Source organism: Corvus moneduloides, chromosome 5 (genome assembly GCF_009650955.1).
Source record: "Corvus moneduloides isolate bCorMon1 chromosome 5, bCorMon1.pri, whole genome shotgun sequence".
In the NCBI taxonomy this organism is placed as follows: domain Eukaryota; kingdom Metazoa; phylum Chordata; class Aves; order Passeriformes; family Corvidae; genus Corvus; species Corvus moneduloides.
In genome coordinates, this window is record NC_045480.1 from 40,851,436 (window position 1) to 40,868,236 (window position 16,801).

Below are 16,801 nucleotides of genomic sequence, written 5' to 3' on the forward strand. Positions count from 1 at the left end.
TATCCTGGGGCAATGCAAATTTGCAAGTAAAAAAAATAGTACTCAGTGTTAGAAATCCAAAGTAGGAGATCAAAGGAAAACACATAACAATACCATAATGCAAATGAGTTTTTGCCTGGGAAATAAAAAGCTCTGCAAAAAAGTCCACGACAGCAGAATTCCTAGAGCTCAGAGTTCTATAAAGCCAGTTAGCAGGGTTTGACTCATCTTCTTTGAGAACAAAAGCCTGACCCAGAGGAAAAGAGCTGTGCTCTTGGAGAGGCAGCTTCAGCTCCCCAAAGTTTGAAGCTTTGGAAATGCTCAACTTCCGCTAAAATATTATCTAAGATTTTTTTGTTGTTGTTAATTTTGAAGTGATTACATCCTACCTGCCCTGCAGAACAAGAACAATAACAAAAAAAAAAATCCACTAAAATAAGCAACCTAAGGAACAGCAGAATTTTTCAGTCAGAATAAAGACCTAGGGGTCCAAGAGCCTACAAGGAACCGCAGTACATTATTCCCTTATTTTAGGCACTCTGACAACCATCTTAATAAATAATGCTTCTACTTTGGTAGAGTAAGGTATCAAGGGAAAATGGATTAAATATTCCATTGAAACTCTGAGGCAGAAGTAACAGTTATTGAAGGCTCCAGTTATTTATGTTTGTTCCCTCCTGTAAAATCACCCAAGGACTTTTGACTTGCAAGCCTTCCAATTTGTCAGGGAACAAGCTATCACTATACCATTCACTGGTTATTGTTTGCTCTCAATTCCAGATACTTTATGTAGATAAGCTGTTTGTAATGCTGAATTTTGATGGCCTTGGATCCCACAGGAGTCTGTGTATGAGCCTCTAGGAGGCTCAGCTTAGACTTGGGTGAGCATTGATGTTGTCAGAACACACAGCTGCTTCGATTAAGGCTCGGGTCTCATTGTTAGTCCTAGAGGAAACACAGAGGTCACCTGGAGTCAGACAAGCACAAAGAAGAGAAGAGGCTTCCCTGCAAAACACACAGCCCTACGGTCTCTGCAGAGGAGGCGAACTAGGAAAACTACAATGTTATACAAGCCAGTACAAGGGGCCAGGCAAGCAGGGACAGGAGAAGAAAAGGGAACAAAAAGGTGAGGTTGTCTCTCTACACAATGAGGTAGGCACAGCTCTCCAACAACACAATTTTAAGCAAGTGTTTTGCAGCAGAGGAGTTTTCAGTTCTTTCAGACCTACATCTCCGTGTAATTTGCAGGTGAGATTTGCAGCTTTTATTTCCACGTACTTCACTTGAATGTACTTGTGAATTACACCTCCAAGTCCACTCTTTTCACAATGTTAGCATAATACACAGGTGTACCCACAGGCCCAGCTCCAGCTAATCCCTGAACTATTCCTGGCACATCACCAAGCAGTGGTGACTATAATGAACAACAACAGCAGAGACACGATAGCCCTATCTTTCTGGCAAGAGCTCTGAAAGCTCCAGAAACTCATCATCACTAATGCAAACCCGAGAAAGGAGGGAAATATGCTTTCACTAAGCAGCAGTCTCACTGGGGCCACCACTTACGATAACATTCACAGGAGCTTAGAAAACTTCCTCTAATAAAACAGTCAGTAAAGACTCATACAGGACAAACACATCAAAGGAAACAGAGAAGCAAATAGCCATTTTAACTACACTGGTTCATGACTTATTATTATTTTTAAAATTTTTTTGCTGCTAATTTTTGATTTAATAATTAGGTTTGTGAAAAAAAATAGGCTTGGGGGCTGTTAATTAAGAGATCTTAAGCTGATTTAAATTTTAAAGCTTGGGGAGTTAGCAGTTTCATATACAAAGAAAAAGGACACAACCTCAAATGTAGCATCAAAAAATTCAAAATTCAGCAATACAAAGCAGCAATAAGATTACTTGAAACCCTTTCTTTCACTTAAACATTCCTGCAGTTCTTGCCATCAAGAAGTGCAAGTGGTGCAGCTGTAGTCAGCCCTGCAGCAAGAAGTTTAAGACTTCAAAGCTAATTTTTCAAAGGCCTCTCAGTTTGTTGTTGACAACAGTGTTTTTGTTTCAACTCCAGAGGTCCTTATAACTAAAAATACTAAGATATGGGTACATATATGGGTATCCTTGAATTCAGACTAATATCAAATAAAAGACTGTTTTATACAGTAACTATCAACAGGCAAACCACAGTATCATTTGAGGTGATGGGGAGCTCAGGGCTCTAACACAGAGGCACTAGTAGATAGTACTGGAAAACTGCCATTTAAATAAAAATTATCTTTGTGAGGCTAAAATGTAACACACCTCTTATAAAACTCTCCCTTTAAAATCTTCTTTATTTGCTCTCCCTCCCATCAACTCCCCTCCAGCTTCAGTGTGTCCCCGCTCTTGCTGATGGGCTGTATTTCCTCTTACCGATTGCAGGTCCTGTGCTGCTGCAGCTCTCCTCACCATGCCAAAAACCATTCAGAGCGCACCGAGTCAGCACTGCTGACTCCTACCTCCCACTTCTCCCCCGAGGGAAATCACTCCTAACCACAAGCTCCATTGCCCGAAGATCAAGATGGGTGGTAATTACCTTTGTTGTGACTTCCACCCCCACTTGCAGCGTCTGGGATAAAGTTTACTGCCATGACAAGTACCCGCACAGTCTTGCAGTGTGTCACAATGCCTGACAGGCTAAATTAACACAGGTAGAGGGAAAAACATGCTATCAGAGATACACAGCACTGAAATAGGGCAGCTTGGAATCAGCTCTTAAAATTAGAAAGCCTGATGAGTAAAACCAGTACATTAATACCTGTTATTAGGAAAAGCACATATCTAGCAGTTTTTAGAAATAAAGCTGTGACTGTAAAGACAAGTGCACCCGTACAATACATAGTCTACATCTACACTGTTAAATGCTCATACACAGCATGCCTAGGAGTTGTCCCAAATATTGGGAGCACACCTGTACAGTTCCTGGAAAACAAGGTCCAAGTTCTTACACATGGAATCAGAATGTAAATCTGTCACAGTCTCCCATCTGTCCCACAATAGTCTTCTCAGTAAGGACAAGAACAATGAAACTTTCTGTTCTTGAACCTCCTTATGTTATACCAATTTTGAGGCTTTCATACAAGGAGTTACACAGACTACAATACTGATTAAAATAATCTTTAAATGATTTGACAGTATGGCTTTGAATTATTTTAATTTACTTCTTTTTTCTATTTTGTTTTAGTAGCTTGTTCAGGAGATAATGAAGGCATGGAAATATTAAAGGGTGTCTGAATTTCTAATTGCACTGGCATTCAATTCTGCCTATGATCTGATCCTCTCTTAATGCTGCTATAGCCTGGATATCTCCTAGATTAGCAGCTTTCCCTACATGTCAGAACACTACTGCTGACCACAAATCCTTGTCTATCATGCTTTCTAAGTGTCAGATTTTTTTAGTCTCTCTATTGCATTCTTTTCTCCTGATGTATCAGATTAGCTTTCTCCCATAACCTGGAGTATAACAGATAATAATCTTTTTTTCTTGATCTCAAGTGTAATTTTGCACTACAATTGTTAACTCTTCATAGTCTGTCTTACTCCTTAGTTCCTTCCTAGTCCAACTGCTGCATCAGCTACCAAGCCACTGCTGTATCTCGGAACCATCATCCACCAAGCTAAATCATCCTCACAGCCCTTTCAAATATCATCTCAAAGATTCCAGACTAAGCAACACCTCTTTCACATTCATCAGCAATCTTGATGCCCTGTATTATTCTTCTGCTTGTTGTATTGAAATTTCCATCTTTCCCAAGGAAAACAAGACATAATACACAAGCCTTATACACAACCCAAAGGCAACTGAACATGCTCCCATAGGCATGATTTTTAACAATACTTTTTTTGTATTTCTAGTCCCACTGGGGAAAGTAAAAATATTTTTTGAGCCTGGAATATCCTTATGTTTAGTTTTTAACATGGACCAAACCTTAGGAAGGCAAAAAATAAGAAGTGATAAACCTGGCTCAGTGAAGCTAGTTGAGCACATTTGACAACTTTTGAGATGTCCTACTACTGTATATGTAGATTAATGCCCTTTTTGAGGAAAAGCAAAGGTCATTAAGGAAGGAGAAACTGATACCAACATTTTGAGACATAAAGCTCTCTGTGGATGCAAATCCCAAGAAATCTGGAGAATCAAACATCTAGATCTAACTTTTCAAGCAGTGCCAGACAGGGTGAAATGCTTCAACATCTTGAAAGTAGCTCTTGTGGGCATTTGAGTGTCTCAGAATTGCCTTTCTGAAATTCTCAGCCTCAGTGAACAGGCAAGCTTGCTAAGCACTTGCTAAAATATTCAGAGGAGATAACGGCCCCACTGCTGCTGCCTAGGTGCAGATTTTCCCCAATTCTAGTTTTGGAAGACAATATCTTTCTATAGAATTGCCACAGTTTATTCTTAATGCTATAATGATCATGGGTTTTACTGTTAATATCATTGTTGGTACCTAGACTTCAACACTAAAAAATAAATTCAAAATTCACAATCTGAGACACTTACTCATCCCTTCATGAAGACCAGCATCTTCACTGCCTAAAGCAGCACTTACAGTTATAGCTCCATCATGCACGTTTTACACACACACAGACACATCCCCTGCTTTTGCTGGTACACATTAATCACTTTCACAGCATAAGGTGCTTTCCCGCCCCAACTTTCTTCAGCTGTATGGTCTAAGGAAATTAAAAATAATAAAAAAAAAAAAAAGAAACATGAGAGCGAGCAGCTCAGACCAGAACGCAACATCTATCTGAAAATTCAGTCTTCTCAGATTTGCCCAACTGCATGATTGGAGCTATAGAAATGACAGATGTTATTGCAGGCTAAGTTTCTTGCAGTATCTCAAATACATCATGAATTTTGAGAACTTGCCTGGGAAAAAATGACAACTTGGAAAGTTACTTCAATCACCAGGTTGTATCCAGAGTTGTCTAGTTGTAGAGGGGGCTCTACCTCCAAGACCCAGAGCAAACAAGATGCAACTAATTATTTACATTCTGGAATTCAGTCAGAGAAATATGACTTGCAGTAGCTCAAGGCATAGAAAGAAAAAAAAAATCCCACAAAAAAAACCAGAAAGGAGGAAAGCATGCAGCTGCAGCAAAATGCTGTCTTCAACAGGAATGTGAAGACTGTAACTTATTTGGGAAAATGATTCTGTAGCATAGAAAAATGCAAGCCTAAGGATTTTGTCTGTGGTATTCAAAGTTATTATTTCAGGCTCCTACAAATGCAAAAAACCCCTTTTTTACAGTTCATATGCAACTCATACTTTTAAGATATCCCAGAAATAGCTATGTATGTATGCATATTTTTGTGCACGTATATAGACATATACATTAAATATATGTGAGGATGGATAGATGATATATTGAGTAGAAGCTATTTTTATGAAATTCAAGGAAAACTATAGCCAGTTTAACAGTTAAGGAACCACAAAACATACAGGGTCCTTCACGTAAAAACATACTAAACAATTTTTGCTACCTTAAGATATAATCTGAATTTCTATACTAAGGAACCAAAAATGAAATAAACTACAGAGTTCATACTTTATCTGCCTCAACTGAAGACAGGCTTTAACAGGACACAGTCCAGGCAGTTGGATATTCCTTTCTCCAGATTAACACTAGCATGTTGTGGGCAATAATGAGGCAAGTCACTGCCTCAGAGTTGCAAATTCCTCTGAAGAGAGTTATCTGGCAAATACATTATTCATTCCCTAACTTCAATCAGAATTAGTTCAGTCATCAGGTGTGGCAAAATTTTTTCCTGACAGGGACAAAGCAAACAGAGCCAAAATAAAGAAAGAGCACCAGGGAAGCCCAAGCTCACTGAATTGCAGTGATGAAAAATGGCAGAAAGATTTAAATAAGAAAGGCTGGCGTATAAATTGCTGTAATGTCTTATTTACATTCTGAAAGCTTACTGATGTTGTTAAAACTCTGCAGCATTTTGTCTAGCCCTGAGGGATAGTAGGATTTTTCTTGGACTTTTGGGGTTTTTGGCTATTTGATTCTGGCAAAATACAGGCATTAAACAACAGATCACTGTCCATTCAATTGTTGAATGGGCACGCTCAAAACCATACAATCACAGACCAAAGCAACTTGCCCATACCACCTAGGAAGTAAAAAGGTGATATTTCAAAGTAGATTTTTTTTGTGACTCTGCCTTAAAATGTTCTTTTCCTTGTATTGTAATCTTGTAGTTGAGGCATTACTAACGTTCAAACACAGTAGCATTACTCAGCTACAGCTTTGCTATTGCAATTATTATTGCTCAGGTAGAATTCAAATTATTTCCATCGGTATTATCACATCTAAAGTAGTTTCCACAATTTAGAAATTACTTACAGAGCTTACTTTTAATTGCCTTAGAGAAATTAAGGGAAGCAGAGAAATAAATAGGGCATAATTATCCTAATGGAAGAGTATTGTTTATGCAGTACTAAATAATATTTAAGTACAAAACGCTTCATACTACTAAAATAAAACTCACTATAGCAAACTCTGCTGCAGATATAGTCCCTTCACTAGGTTAAGTCCATGTAATTTACACAAATGAAGAAACTAAAGGTATACAATTGTATACTAAAGGTATACAATTAAAAATAAAGAGCACTGTATAATGGCTTTGTACATCTAACAACCCCCAAATAAGCCTTTACACAAGAACAGGATAGCACTTACTCAGAAATAGCAATGTGAATCAATAAAACTTTTTTTTTTTTTCCTGTTTATCTTGCACACCTCTGATTTAAGTAGGAATATTATTAAAATCATGAGATAGTCAGTCAGGGGAAGAATATACTTAGAGATAAGCTGGAGATGTCTGTAGACCATCCCCCTTTTTGGTGAATATTTTAACTCTTCTCATTTTACGGTATTTAAATTTGCTGAGGAAAGTTGAATTCTCACCCACCTTGAGCAGGAATATAAACCAGAAAACCCCTTCATCCTTTTCAACTTTTTGTCTCACAGCTGTCTTGAATTTCTTCCTTAACACAATGCCAGAAGAGGCCATTGGGCCGACAATTTAACCTAGATGTTTCATAATTAGTCTGACTTTACTCACCTGAACCCCATCGGGATTTAGCCAAATTCAGCTGTGTGCCATCACTGAGGAACAGCAACCACCAAGTTCTCCTACCCAAGACAGCTGCATGACTGGGTGCTGGTTAGGTGAGATTTACAGACAGGAGTCCAGCTGGCAAACCACCTCCATAGTGAAGGGAAAAGCAAATATTGGCGAGACCCCTACCAATCTCACCTGGAAGCAAAGTCCTTCCCAAGTCCAGATCTTATGATTAGGTCATGCAGACAGATTTCAAACAGACTAAATAATCTTAGAAAAATTTTACCCTCCAGTTGCTCTCCTATATCTTCTTGAGGTTTGTAGAAAAAGACATAACAAATACAAAACCCTAGCAAGCAAATAAAAAATAATACAACTGTCTAGTTGAATTTGAGGGGAAGGAGGAAGAAATTCTTTCTTGACTATACAGGAAATCTCTCTCAGCTCTGAAGTGTGAGTCAAACCTACAACTACTATAACTTCATGTGTTATGAATGTACCAGACATCATATGCCATTTTTACTGTCCCCAATACACATGGAGACTGCTCACTGAAAAAGCCCCAAATTTTTAGGCCAGAAAGGGTTGCTGCAGTCTTGCAGCATGATACACAATGCATACAAACTCAGATGCAGGCTTTTTTTCTTCAGATAGATTAAAGCTTTGTTTTTTTAAAGTTTGGGATTAAAAAACTAGTTAGTTTCTCAGATTTCACTTTCCCAGGTCAGCCATTCTTGTATTTAAATTGCACTCACAGATAGAAAGAGTACCTTAGGTTGGCTTTTTCTAATTTCAACTTACAAGAAAGGCTTTATAATGAACACTTACACAGCAGATAAGGGAGCATGAACGAGTTATCATAGAAGAAGGTAAGGTGTTCGCTTCTGAAACAATAACTGTTCTTATCCCATGGAACATGTGAGGCACCATACCTCCAGAGAGAAGTCTACCAGCCACTTGCCACTCATCCCTTGGCAATACTCTTCCCTCTGCACACTTTTATCATCTCCCCATTCACATACCACAGGAAGGTCTCTAGAAGTAGCTTGTCCTATTTTCCATGTGCAAGCTCCCAGATAGCCCTGCACTATTTCCACCTCTAGTTTTACAAGAACGGAGATTTCTCAGGGTGCCAGGATTCAAAAGGTTGTCTGTGCCTCTAACGGGGTTAAGTGCTCCCCACACTTTTGCTTTCTTTGCCCTTCATGACTGACGGAACAAGTTCTGACAGCCCATTCCCATCAGATGGTGCGAACTCCACTAAATTACAGTAGCATATCGTATTTCCTTATGTATTTGAGTTTCCCAGCATGCTCCTGTTGCCTTCTAGCATCAGTACAGAGGCAATTTAAAATATATTCCTTACACACGCCTTTGTGCCAAATTAAACGATATAACGTATGCGAGAAGATTTTCAAGGAGATGTGCTGAGAATTTGAAATTGGTATAAGATCTGAGAAAGAAAATTCATGAAGCAGTAAGCATTGGAAGGTCACTTGGTCAAAGAAAATGTTCCATTTCCTTGCAGGACAGCAAACACAGTCAATGTTTGAGAGTGCAGAGAAAGCACTTATTAATAACTTCCTAACTTCTGTAGTCTACTGTTGCTGTTGTCCCCAGGGACAGTGATAATCATGACCTGAATTCAGGTCCAGGATGAAGGGGATTATTTAATTAATTATCACCTCGTTTATATAACTTGGTTCACGATAGAGAAATGACATTATTGGCTGCTTGACCATACACCTCCCAGAGTGATTAGCTGAATGCTACGACGCCTATTTCAAAATATTTTCTTCAGTGAACCAAAACAATACCCACTGCATTCTCACAACAGCCTGCACCTGCAAATAGTTTACAAAACTGTCTTTCACTGTTTCGCAGCTAAAGCATGAGAAAGGAAAACTTCACAAAATGCTTTGGCAGCTGGAAAATTCTTCTGCTCCTGCTTTTTAGCATCCACAGTCTACAACTCAAATTTCACAGCCGCATTAGAAGTGCACAAAAAAAGCAGTGATAAGCTGTTCTAAAGGATATTTTTATGAAGGAATCTTTCAGTCTTTCCACCACTGTCAAAATTCAACATCTTCTGAAATCCACAGAACACACTTGTAGAGGTTTCTTCCCAATTTCTACTGCAAATCTCACCAGTAATTCCATACATTACTTCTAGTTGCCAGTTTTTCTCAAAAACTTGGATTTTAATTAATTTTTTCCTTCATGAATACATCAGGAGCATCCTAATTTCATTGTTTTTAATGAGATATTCTCACGGGTATCACTGGACCACACTTCACAGGTGCTGACCACTTTAAAAAAACCAGCACACTGATTTTGTGTATTATCTTCTACACATATGTTATCTAAGCCTAAGGGCCCAAAATTCTTCTATGTAGTCTCTTGGAGATGAACATTCCTCTCGTGAGAATACCACTCCCTTTTGAACTATTCCATGTGTAGCCATACATAGATGACCTTGCATTCAACTGTAAGAATGGCAGGACTTGATTTGGATTTTTTTTAACAACACCCCTTTGTTCTGTTGTAAACTTGTACCTAATTAAGGGATTGACAAAAATCAAGTCATCAGCTTCTTTGGAGCTTTCTCTTTCTGTTCTAGAATTAATAAGTCAAAAGAAAAAAAGGTCTCCCTAGTTTTGTACAGTTCTTTTCAATCCACTGAAATAAATTACAATCAAAGACATTCTGTAGTCTCTTTCTGGCGGTGTTTTTGAAAGCAGACCTCTTTAGAAGTGACTGTCCTCCAAATCCTTTCTTGGAGCAGGTAATGGTCCTGTCTTTCTGGGTCTTGCAAAGGTATACATGTGCATTTCAGTTAGGAGATGTAAGTAAACTAGAGAAACCTCAGCATTTTACAGGTTTCTCCAGTCTATCCTAGGTGGGACTGATCCCACATGAAATAATATGTGGAATATCTCTTCCATGATCCCTCAAAGACAGATCAGTAAGGAGAGAATTTCATTGACTTTTTCCCCGGACAATTAGAGGAAACATTTGGGACACAGTTAAAAAGCCAAAGCAAAATTTATTGTTGAGTGAAAGAAATAAGGAGGTAAAAACATAGGACAAAGACGAATTTCAGACAAGATTTAAAAATAGATGAAAGCAGAAAAAAATACAGCTTTTCACCTCTTAGACTCATTTAAGTAACCCTGTGTTTTTAAAAGTACTGAATTAGATAAACCCTGCAGTTAAAAAACCAACATGTTCTGGCTTGAATTTTCTGCAGTCTCAGTGCAATGAAAACAGTAACGAGACTGGTGGAGTTGTCTAGCCATTATAAAAACATACTAATTTGCAGTATCAGTTGATCATAAAATCACGTATCTTCAGCGCCAAGTTCTGCATACTGGGACAGTGGTTAACCCTGCTGAAGTCAACTACAAAATTCTGCTATGTCCTAAGGAAAGAGGTGGTGAATCATACAGCTACACCAAGGTAAATGGATAAACCCCAACATGTTCAGTCTGTGCTCTGCAGAAAGACTGATGAATTATTCTTTGCTTGTCACATCACACTGCCCTTTTACAGGCATGAAAGCTCCCGGGACCTGTTCCAGAGAGGAAATCCCTGGCAGCTGCTGACTGCTGGTGAGAGGGACTACTGGTGTCACTTGTGAAGCCACTGTGGGGGATGATTCAACTGAAACTTTTTTTTTTTGCATCACTAATCAGAATTGTCCCTGGCCCATCCACTTCTATACAGCAAGCAAACTCCTCTTAAAACGCTCTGTGATCCTACTCTATGTAACCGTACTTTAGGATTTGCTCCGGTAAAACCATGAATACATGACCATGGGAAGAACTGGAAAATGCCACAAAAGCTACTCAATTCAACATCTCCTTCCCCCTCAAATGTTTCCCGGTGAAAGTGCTATGAGAACTGTAACAGCAAACAGTTCCGTATTGTTCCTTACTTTACGGATACTGAACACCCGAGGGCAGAAAGGAACCGGGACCACTGAGCACAGACATCCGTTTCCTTGTTAAAAATGCCTTCCACACCGAACTACCTTGTGCCTTTCAGTTTCGGGTGTAAAACCTGTCATGTTGGTTCAGCAAAACGTGCAGCACTTGGACATCACCTGCCGCTTCCTCCACCGATCCTTTTCCTCACACAGACCACCTAAAAAAAACCCCCCTTATCCATCCAGCATAATCCCCTCCTTCTTGCAAAACGCTCCTCCTTTGAGTCCATATAACTAATATGAACTTAAACACGGCGCTCGCCGTGTTTAAACCACCCCACGTTCCTCGCGGACCGAGGAACGGCGCACAGTGACGGTGGTGCGGGGATGTGCTGGGATGCGCAAGGCGCACCACGCCGCACCCGCTCCCCCTCCGTCCCCCGCAGCCGCCCCCAGTACCCGGCGGGCGGCCCCACCCCAGCCCCTGTAACAAAGGAGGCCCGAGGGGCGGCAGCCGCCGCTGCCAGCGGGACCTGCCCCGCCGCCGCCTCCTCCCCAGCCGGGGGCGCTGCCGCCGGCCCCGCGCCGCCTCCTTTCTCCCTGCGCGGCTCCCGCCCTTCCCCGGCGGCGGCGGCGGCTCGGTGCTGCCGGGCGGGCGGGCTGTCGGGCGGGGTGTCTGCCGGCCGTGCCCGGATGTGCTGCCCTGACTCATAGCCCGCCGCACGCAGGCTCCGCGCCGCGCCCCGCTCCGCGCACACGCCTCCGGCGCCTCCCTCCGCGCCGGCGGAGAGGCGGCGGCTGCAGGAGCAGCAGCAGCAGCAGCAGCAGGAGGAGGAGGCCGCCGCGGCGGCACCATGGGTAAGTCGCCCCAGCCCCGCGCTGTGCGGCTCCTGCCGCCACCCCTCTGTCCCCGGAGGCCGCCGCCCCCTCGTCTCCGGCGGGGCGGGAAGAGGTGGCTGGTGCAACTTTCCCATCGGTTGCCTCCCTCCCAGTACCGGGGAGGAGGCTCGGGGCTCTGCCGAGCCCCCCCGGTTCCCCCGGCGCTGCCGCGGCCCCTGCGGCGCAAAGTTTCCGCGGCTGCCACTGCGCTGCTGCCGCCCGCGCCCAGCCCGGGGAGCTCCCGCACGGCACTCGCGGAGCTGGGGCTGCGTTTGGGGTTAGGGGGAAGATCAACTCCCCGGGTGCCAAGGGGGACTCAGAGCAAGGAGTTATGTAAGGCACCCCCAGAACGCTTTCCCAGTTACTGTTTGCATAATGGAGACAGGTTGGGGTAGTACGTTTAGATTGTTTTATAATCTCCGCTCATTGTTTGAGGAAGACAAGGGTCCTCGTATTTCTCCGTCTTTCAGAGCATTAATCGTGCCTAGAAATGCAGCCATGTTACCTCTGCCTTTTTTGTCTTAAGATTATAAATTAGTAGTTTCACGCTGATTGGCGCTTGTATGGAGTGTCCATCAAATACCGCACGAGACCAGGAAGCATGGTATTTGGGTTTTCTTAACAGAGCTGCTGGTGAATTTCTCTTGCCTCCTCCACCTCATCCTCTTGCACAAAGCTACAGCTCTCCCGGTATGAAAAGCCACCATACAACAGATTTTCCAGAAATCTGGCTGTAATGTAGATCCTAGGGATGGGTAGGAGGTGCCCACGTTGAGCTGCCAAAGACCCAGCCAGTCTGCCAAACGTGATGGTGGGATCAAGGTTGCGGGTCCAGAGGGCAAGGAACTGTGGTTTACAACCAGGCTAAGGAGGTGGCAGCTCCTGAATTGGGCGCGGGGATTTGACATCAGCATTTCCTGTGGCCTTAGGTATATCAGTAGTTTCTTTGACGATCACATGCATCTTTCACTTCTAACTAGAAGTTTCTATGGAAGGAAGCAGTTGCCATGCCTCAGTTTTTCTGGTTGTCAAATGAGGTTAAGTGCTTATTTAACTCCTTTAAAGCACTGGGAAACCTTTGGAGAATGGTTCAAGCTAGAAGCTTCCAGGGTCAGACACGAGGAATAACTATTAGATTTCATCAGAATTAGTTAAAACTCTTAACGATGTAGTGAAAATCTCTTCTTAATGAGGGTTGAAAAGGCAAAATAACAAAATATAGTTTGCCTGTGCTTCCTGTCTCCGTTCACAGAGTAAGACTATTAATCTCATCATTCTGGTCAAAGTCTAGTTGTAGCTATTTTGGCTTCCAGAAATAATAACTTCAGGGCATCAGCTGAAACCTGCTCAGAAAAGCTGGTGCAGAATGAGCACATCACTCCTTTTTAGAGGAAACTACACTTCAGTTCCAGGCAAGTTTGTAAATAGCTTGGGAATCTGCTACGTCTTGCTGCAAAAGAGTAGTTATAATTATACTTTCAGGAAGACTGAAATAATTTTCCTGTAGAATCTGTCAGCACCTGTCTGTAATTGCCCAGCGAGATTACTTGTGAAAATACCAAGGAGGGGTGTTTTTGGGCTTTTTTTGTTCTTCATGTATCAGGGTCTGATTCCACTGTCTCTAAAATCAGAGCAAACTCTAAGTAGTTTCTGCAGCAGCTCTTGTGAGTGACAAGGATTGAAATCAGTTTCACCTTGGCTGACAACTGTAATGATTTTTCATGTCTAAGATCTGTGTTTAAGCTTATACAGTTAATGCAGTAGATGCCCTCATTCAGGTTTTAGCTTTCTTTTTGGTAACACATAGCATAAAAGCTGAAAATCCTTAGAATTAAATCAAGGATGAATTTGTTCTTCCAATGGCTTTTATATCTTTCCAGAAATCGTGCTCAACAAACAAGTGTTTGTGGCAGAGAGTGCAGTGATATCTTACGGCTAAACATATGGTCTGTTCTGTATTTATGAAGGTTGGCGTAGTATTAACTGGTTTTGTATACTAAAGATATAACATGGAAGCCCAAGCAGATATATTCTAAGTCCGATCAAAAGATTTCTGTAGTTAAAAATACTTATGTACACATGGATCTGTATTATCTTTATAGTATAGAAATATCTCTTCTGCTACACTGTTTCCATGTGTGTGTTCCTCTGAAGACATTATCATGGCAGTTGTCTCCTCCTGAAGGATAGCTGTTTCCTCTCACTGACACAGGTTCTTTCCAAAATTGTAACTTCTGTTGCTTGCATTCGTAGTTTGTAAAGCTGTGTCTGAGTAGAGTGTAAACACTATTCAACGTCTGGCTTTGAGAGGTAGGTTGCCTTAAGCAGTTTTGGCAGTAGAGAACTTTCAATACTTTAGTTGGTGTGTGCACCACCACCGTTTTATTTCTGTTGTTATAAAAACACTTACAGGCTTCTACTTTTCAGTTACTAATGTAATGCTTCAGTTTCACAATGAATGGTCCCTTTCCTCAGTTGATTCTTGTTTTTAACCTCAAAAAACACAACCGGTAAACTCATGCAGTCACACTGTATCCAAGAAAATCTTTCCGTTTTAGAGCAGTGGCCTATGGAAGTTATTGTAAGCAGGGTGCAATTATTCCTTGGATGTAAATTAATAAAATAAAAATGAGGAGCTCTGTAACAATTTAAACACTCAGCAGTAATCCATTGAGCCCAAAAGATGGAAAAACACCACGTGTGGGAGTTTGTATGCAGAATACAAATACAGCATACATTTGTTTTACGGTACTTATCACTTTGTTTGAAGTGTTAGTTACAGTCTGTAATAGTGAAAGCTCATAAAAACCTTCTTCCATTTTGAGAGTCCTGGTTTTGTTAGCAGGAAATGGAAGGCAGCCTCTGCTCTAACTTAAGTGTTTAGTTGGGCAACAAACTGCAAAATCAGCCTGCTAGGCTCTCTTTACAATACCTAACATTAAAGGCTCGGTGACAAAAATATGTAAGATTCCCAGTCTGTAATGTACATGGATTTGTTTTAGTACTGTCCGTTCACTTGTCAGAACAAAGATTTCTATTACTGCTCTCCTCCCAGATATACTCAATTTTCTCTCCCACTTTTCCTGAAGAATTAGCACATGCAACCAGCCTGCTGGTTGTAAAACACTGAATTCAAACTGAACCACAGAGCAGGGTGTAACAAACCAGTGCCTGTCTTCAGGATGATGGTTCATGAAATAGAGAAGGCAGGAGGATGTAAAGCTTCAGGCATGGCTGTGTCCAATATTGCTTCTGGGAAGATAGAGTAGGTCAACATGCTTTTGATCAAAAAAAGTGTAATCAGTAGCTTCAGATGACACAAATGAAAATTAATAGAGAAAAAGTCTTCCATCTTGAACTCTTTTGCAAGTTTTCTTACATGAAATGCAAGTCTGACAAACTGCTTGGAGAAGAGTTACGTCAATTGCGCAAGAAGATAATTTGTAATTCTTTTAAAGTTTTTGCTAAAACAATGAGACTTTTAACACCAGCAGCATATTAGTTCTAGCCAATCGGAATACACCAGTTTAAGCCAGTATAAAGGGTTGTGTTAGCATTTTTGAAAAAATGAGGCTGCTTTTGGCAAAAGTCTTCTCTTTAAAACATAAACAGAGAGGAAGCTGCTTTTAGACTGCATCTCTTGCTTCAGTAATGTTCCTTGAAGTGTGCTGCTGAAGCAGCCAGAAGGGTTAGGTTGCTTCTGACTGACCTTCCTCAATGAATAACTGTTCCTGTGATCAGGCCAGTATTTGTGATCTTCTGTTGCTGTGTGAGGCTGAAACCAATCAATTTTGTGTTTAGGTTAAAGGCTTAATTCACAAGTATGTTTCCTGAGAACAGAAGATTCAGAGTTAGTTTCAGAAGTCTGTGAGGAATGTCTGGCTTTCTGTGGCATCAAACTAAAAGTGGAAAGAGGAAAGGGCAGAAGAACAGCTGAAACCTGAAGGAAACAAAAGCAGTAATAATGGAAATGAGAAAGCTACCAAGACAAGAATAGAAGGGAACAAAAATCCCTTTAGGGAAATGCATGAAGGGAGAGAAATACTAGAACTAAAGATGGATGAATAGAACAACAGAGGACAGAAATAGGAGGAAGAAAGAAGGAGTTCTACTCCATGTCCCTCTCCAAAATATAAAGAAAATAGCTGGGATAATGTAAATAAAATCAGATAATTATTACTTTCTATTTGGTTTTTATTTTTAATAGTACCAGTTGTATGCTGCTGACAGTCCTTGAGAAGACTTGTAATGGTTTTCCATCTTTTTCAAGTAAAGCTGAATTATTTCTCGGAGTTCTCAGAATTTAATTATATGCAAATACATGAAACAAAAAGAAGAGATTAGCATAAATAAGTATTTGTTCAACAAAAGGGAAAATAATGTCATTAATGTTTGACGGGAGAGAAGGCTATGGAGATTCTTCTGTGGCATCTGTAAAGGAGGTTGGTTGTTATCCTTTCTTAACTCTGCCACAGGATGAAGTTCATGATTTAGGATAACAAAGGGGCATTAGACTGACCTAGTTACTTATGTAAGAGAAAACCCACTTTTCACTGTTGACTAGTCCACCTGGGTCTGTTCACATGCTGTTCTTGAGAAAATGAGCATTCCTGCTGTCTTGATACTGTTGAAGGCATTAAGTTTCAGATTCTAATGTGTTGCCAGATTAAAATAGATTAGGAACTACATCTAAGATTCTGGAAATTAGGTGTCTTAAAATGTTAATATGTGTTCTCCAGCTAATGGAGAATTTTTTTAATGACCGTTTGAATTTTAATTAGACAAGGAGCTTTTCCTACTAAGGAATTGTATAAGTAGCAACTTTCACTGCAAGGAGAATCTCCCAGGGCCTCTTTTTGTTAAATATGGTATAAAAAATTGTTTCTGTTTAC

The 16,801-nt window shown here is 40.9% G+C and overlaps 1 protein-coding gene across 1 annotated transcript in view; it reads left to right on the plus strand.

The window, feature by feature from the left end:
* The first annotated feature begins 11,706 nt into the window (after nucleotides 1-11,706).
* Nucleotides 11,707-16,801, plus strand: part of RAP1GDS1 (Rap1 GTPase-GDP dissociation stimulator 1) — a 90,741-nt gene continuing 85,646 nt past the window's right edge. The window contains exon 1 of the mRNA XM_032110145.1: nucleotides 11,707-11,888. Within this exon, the coding sequence (XP_031966036.1) occupies nucleotides 11,885-11,888 (4 nt within the window). The 5' untranslated portion in view covers nucleotides 11,707-11,884. The remainder of the gene's footprint in view (nucleotides 11,889-16,801) is intronic.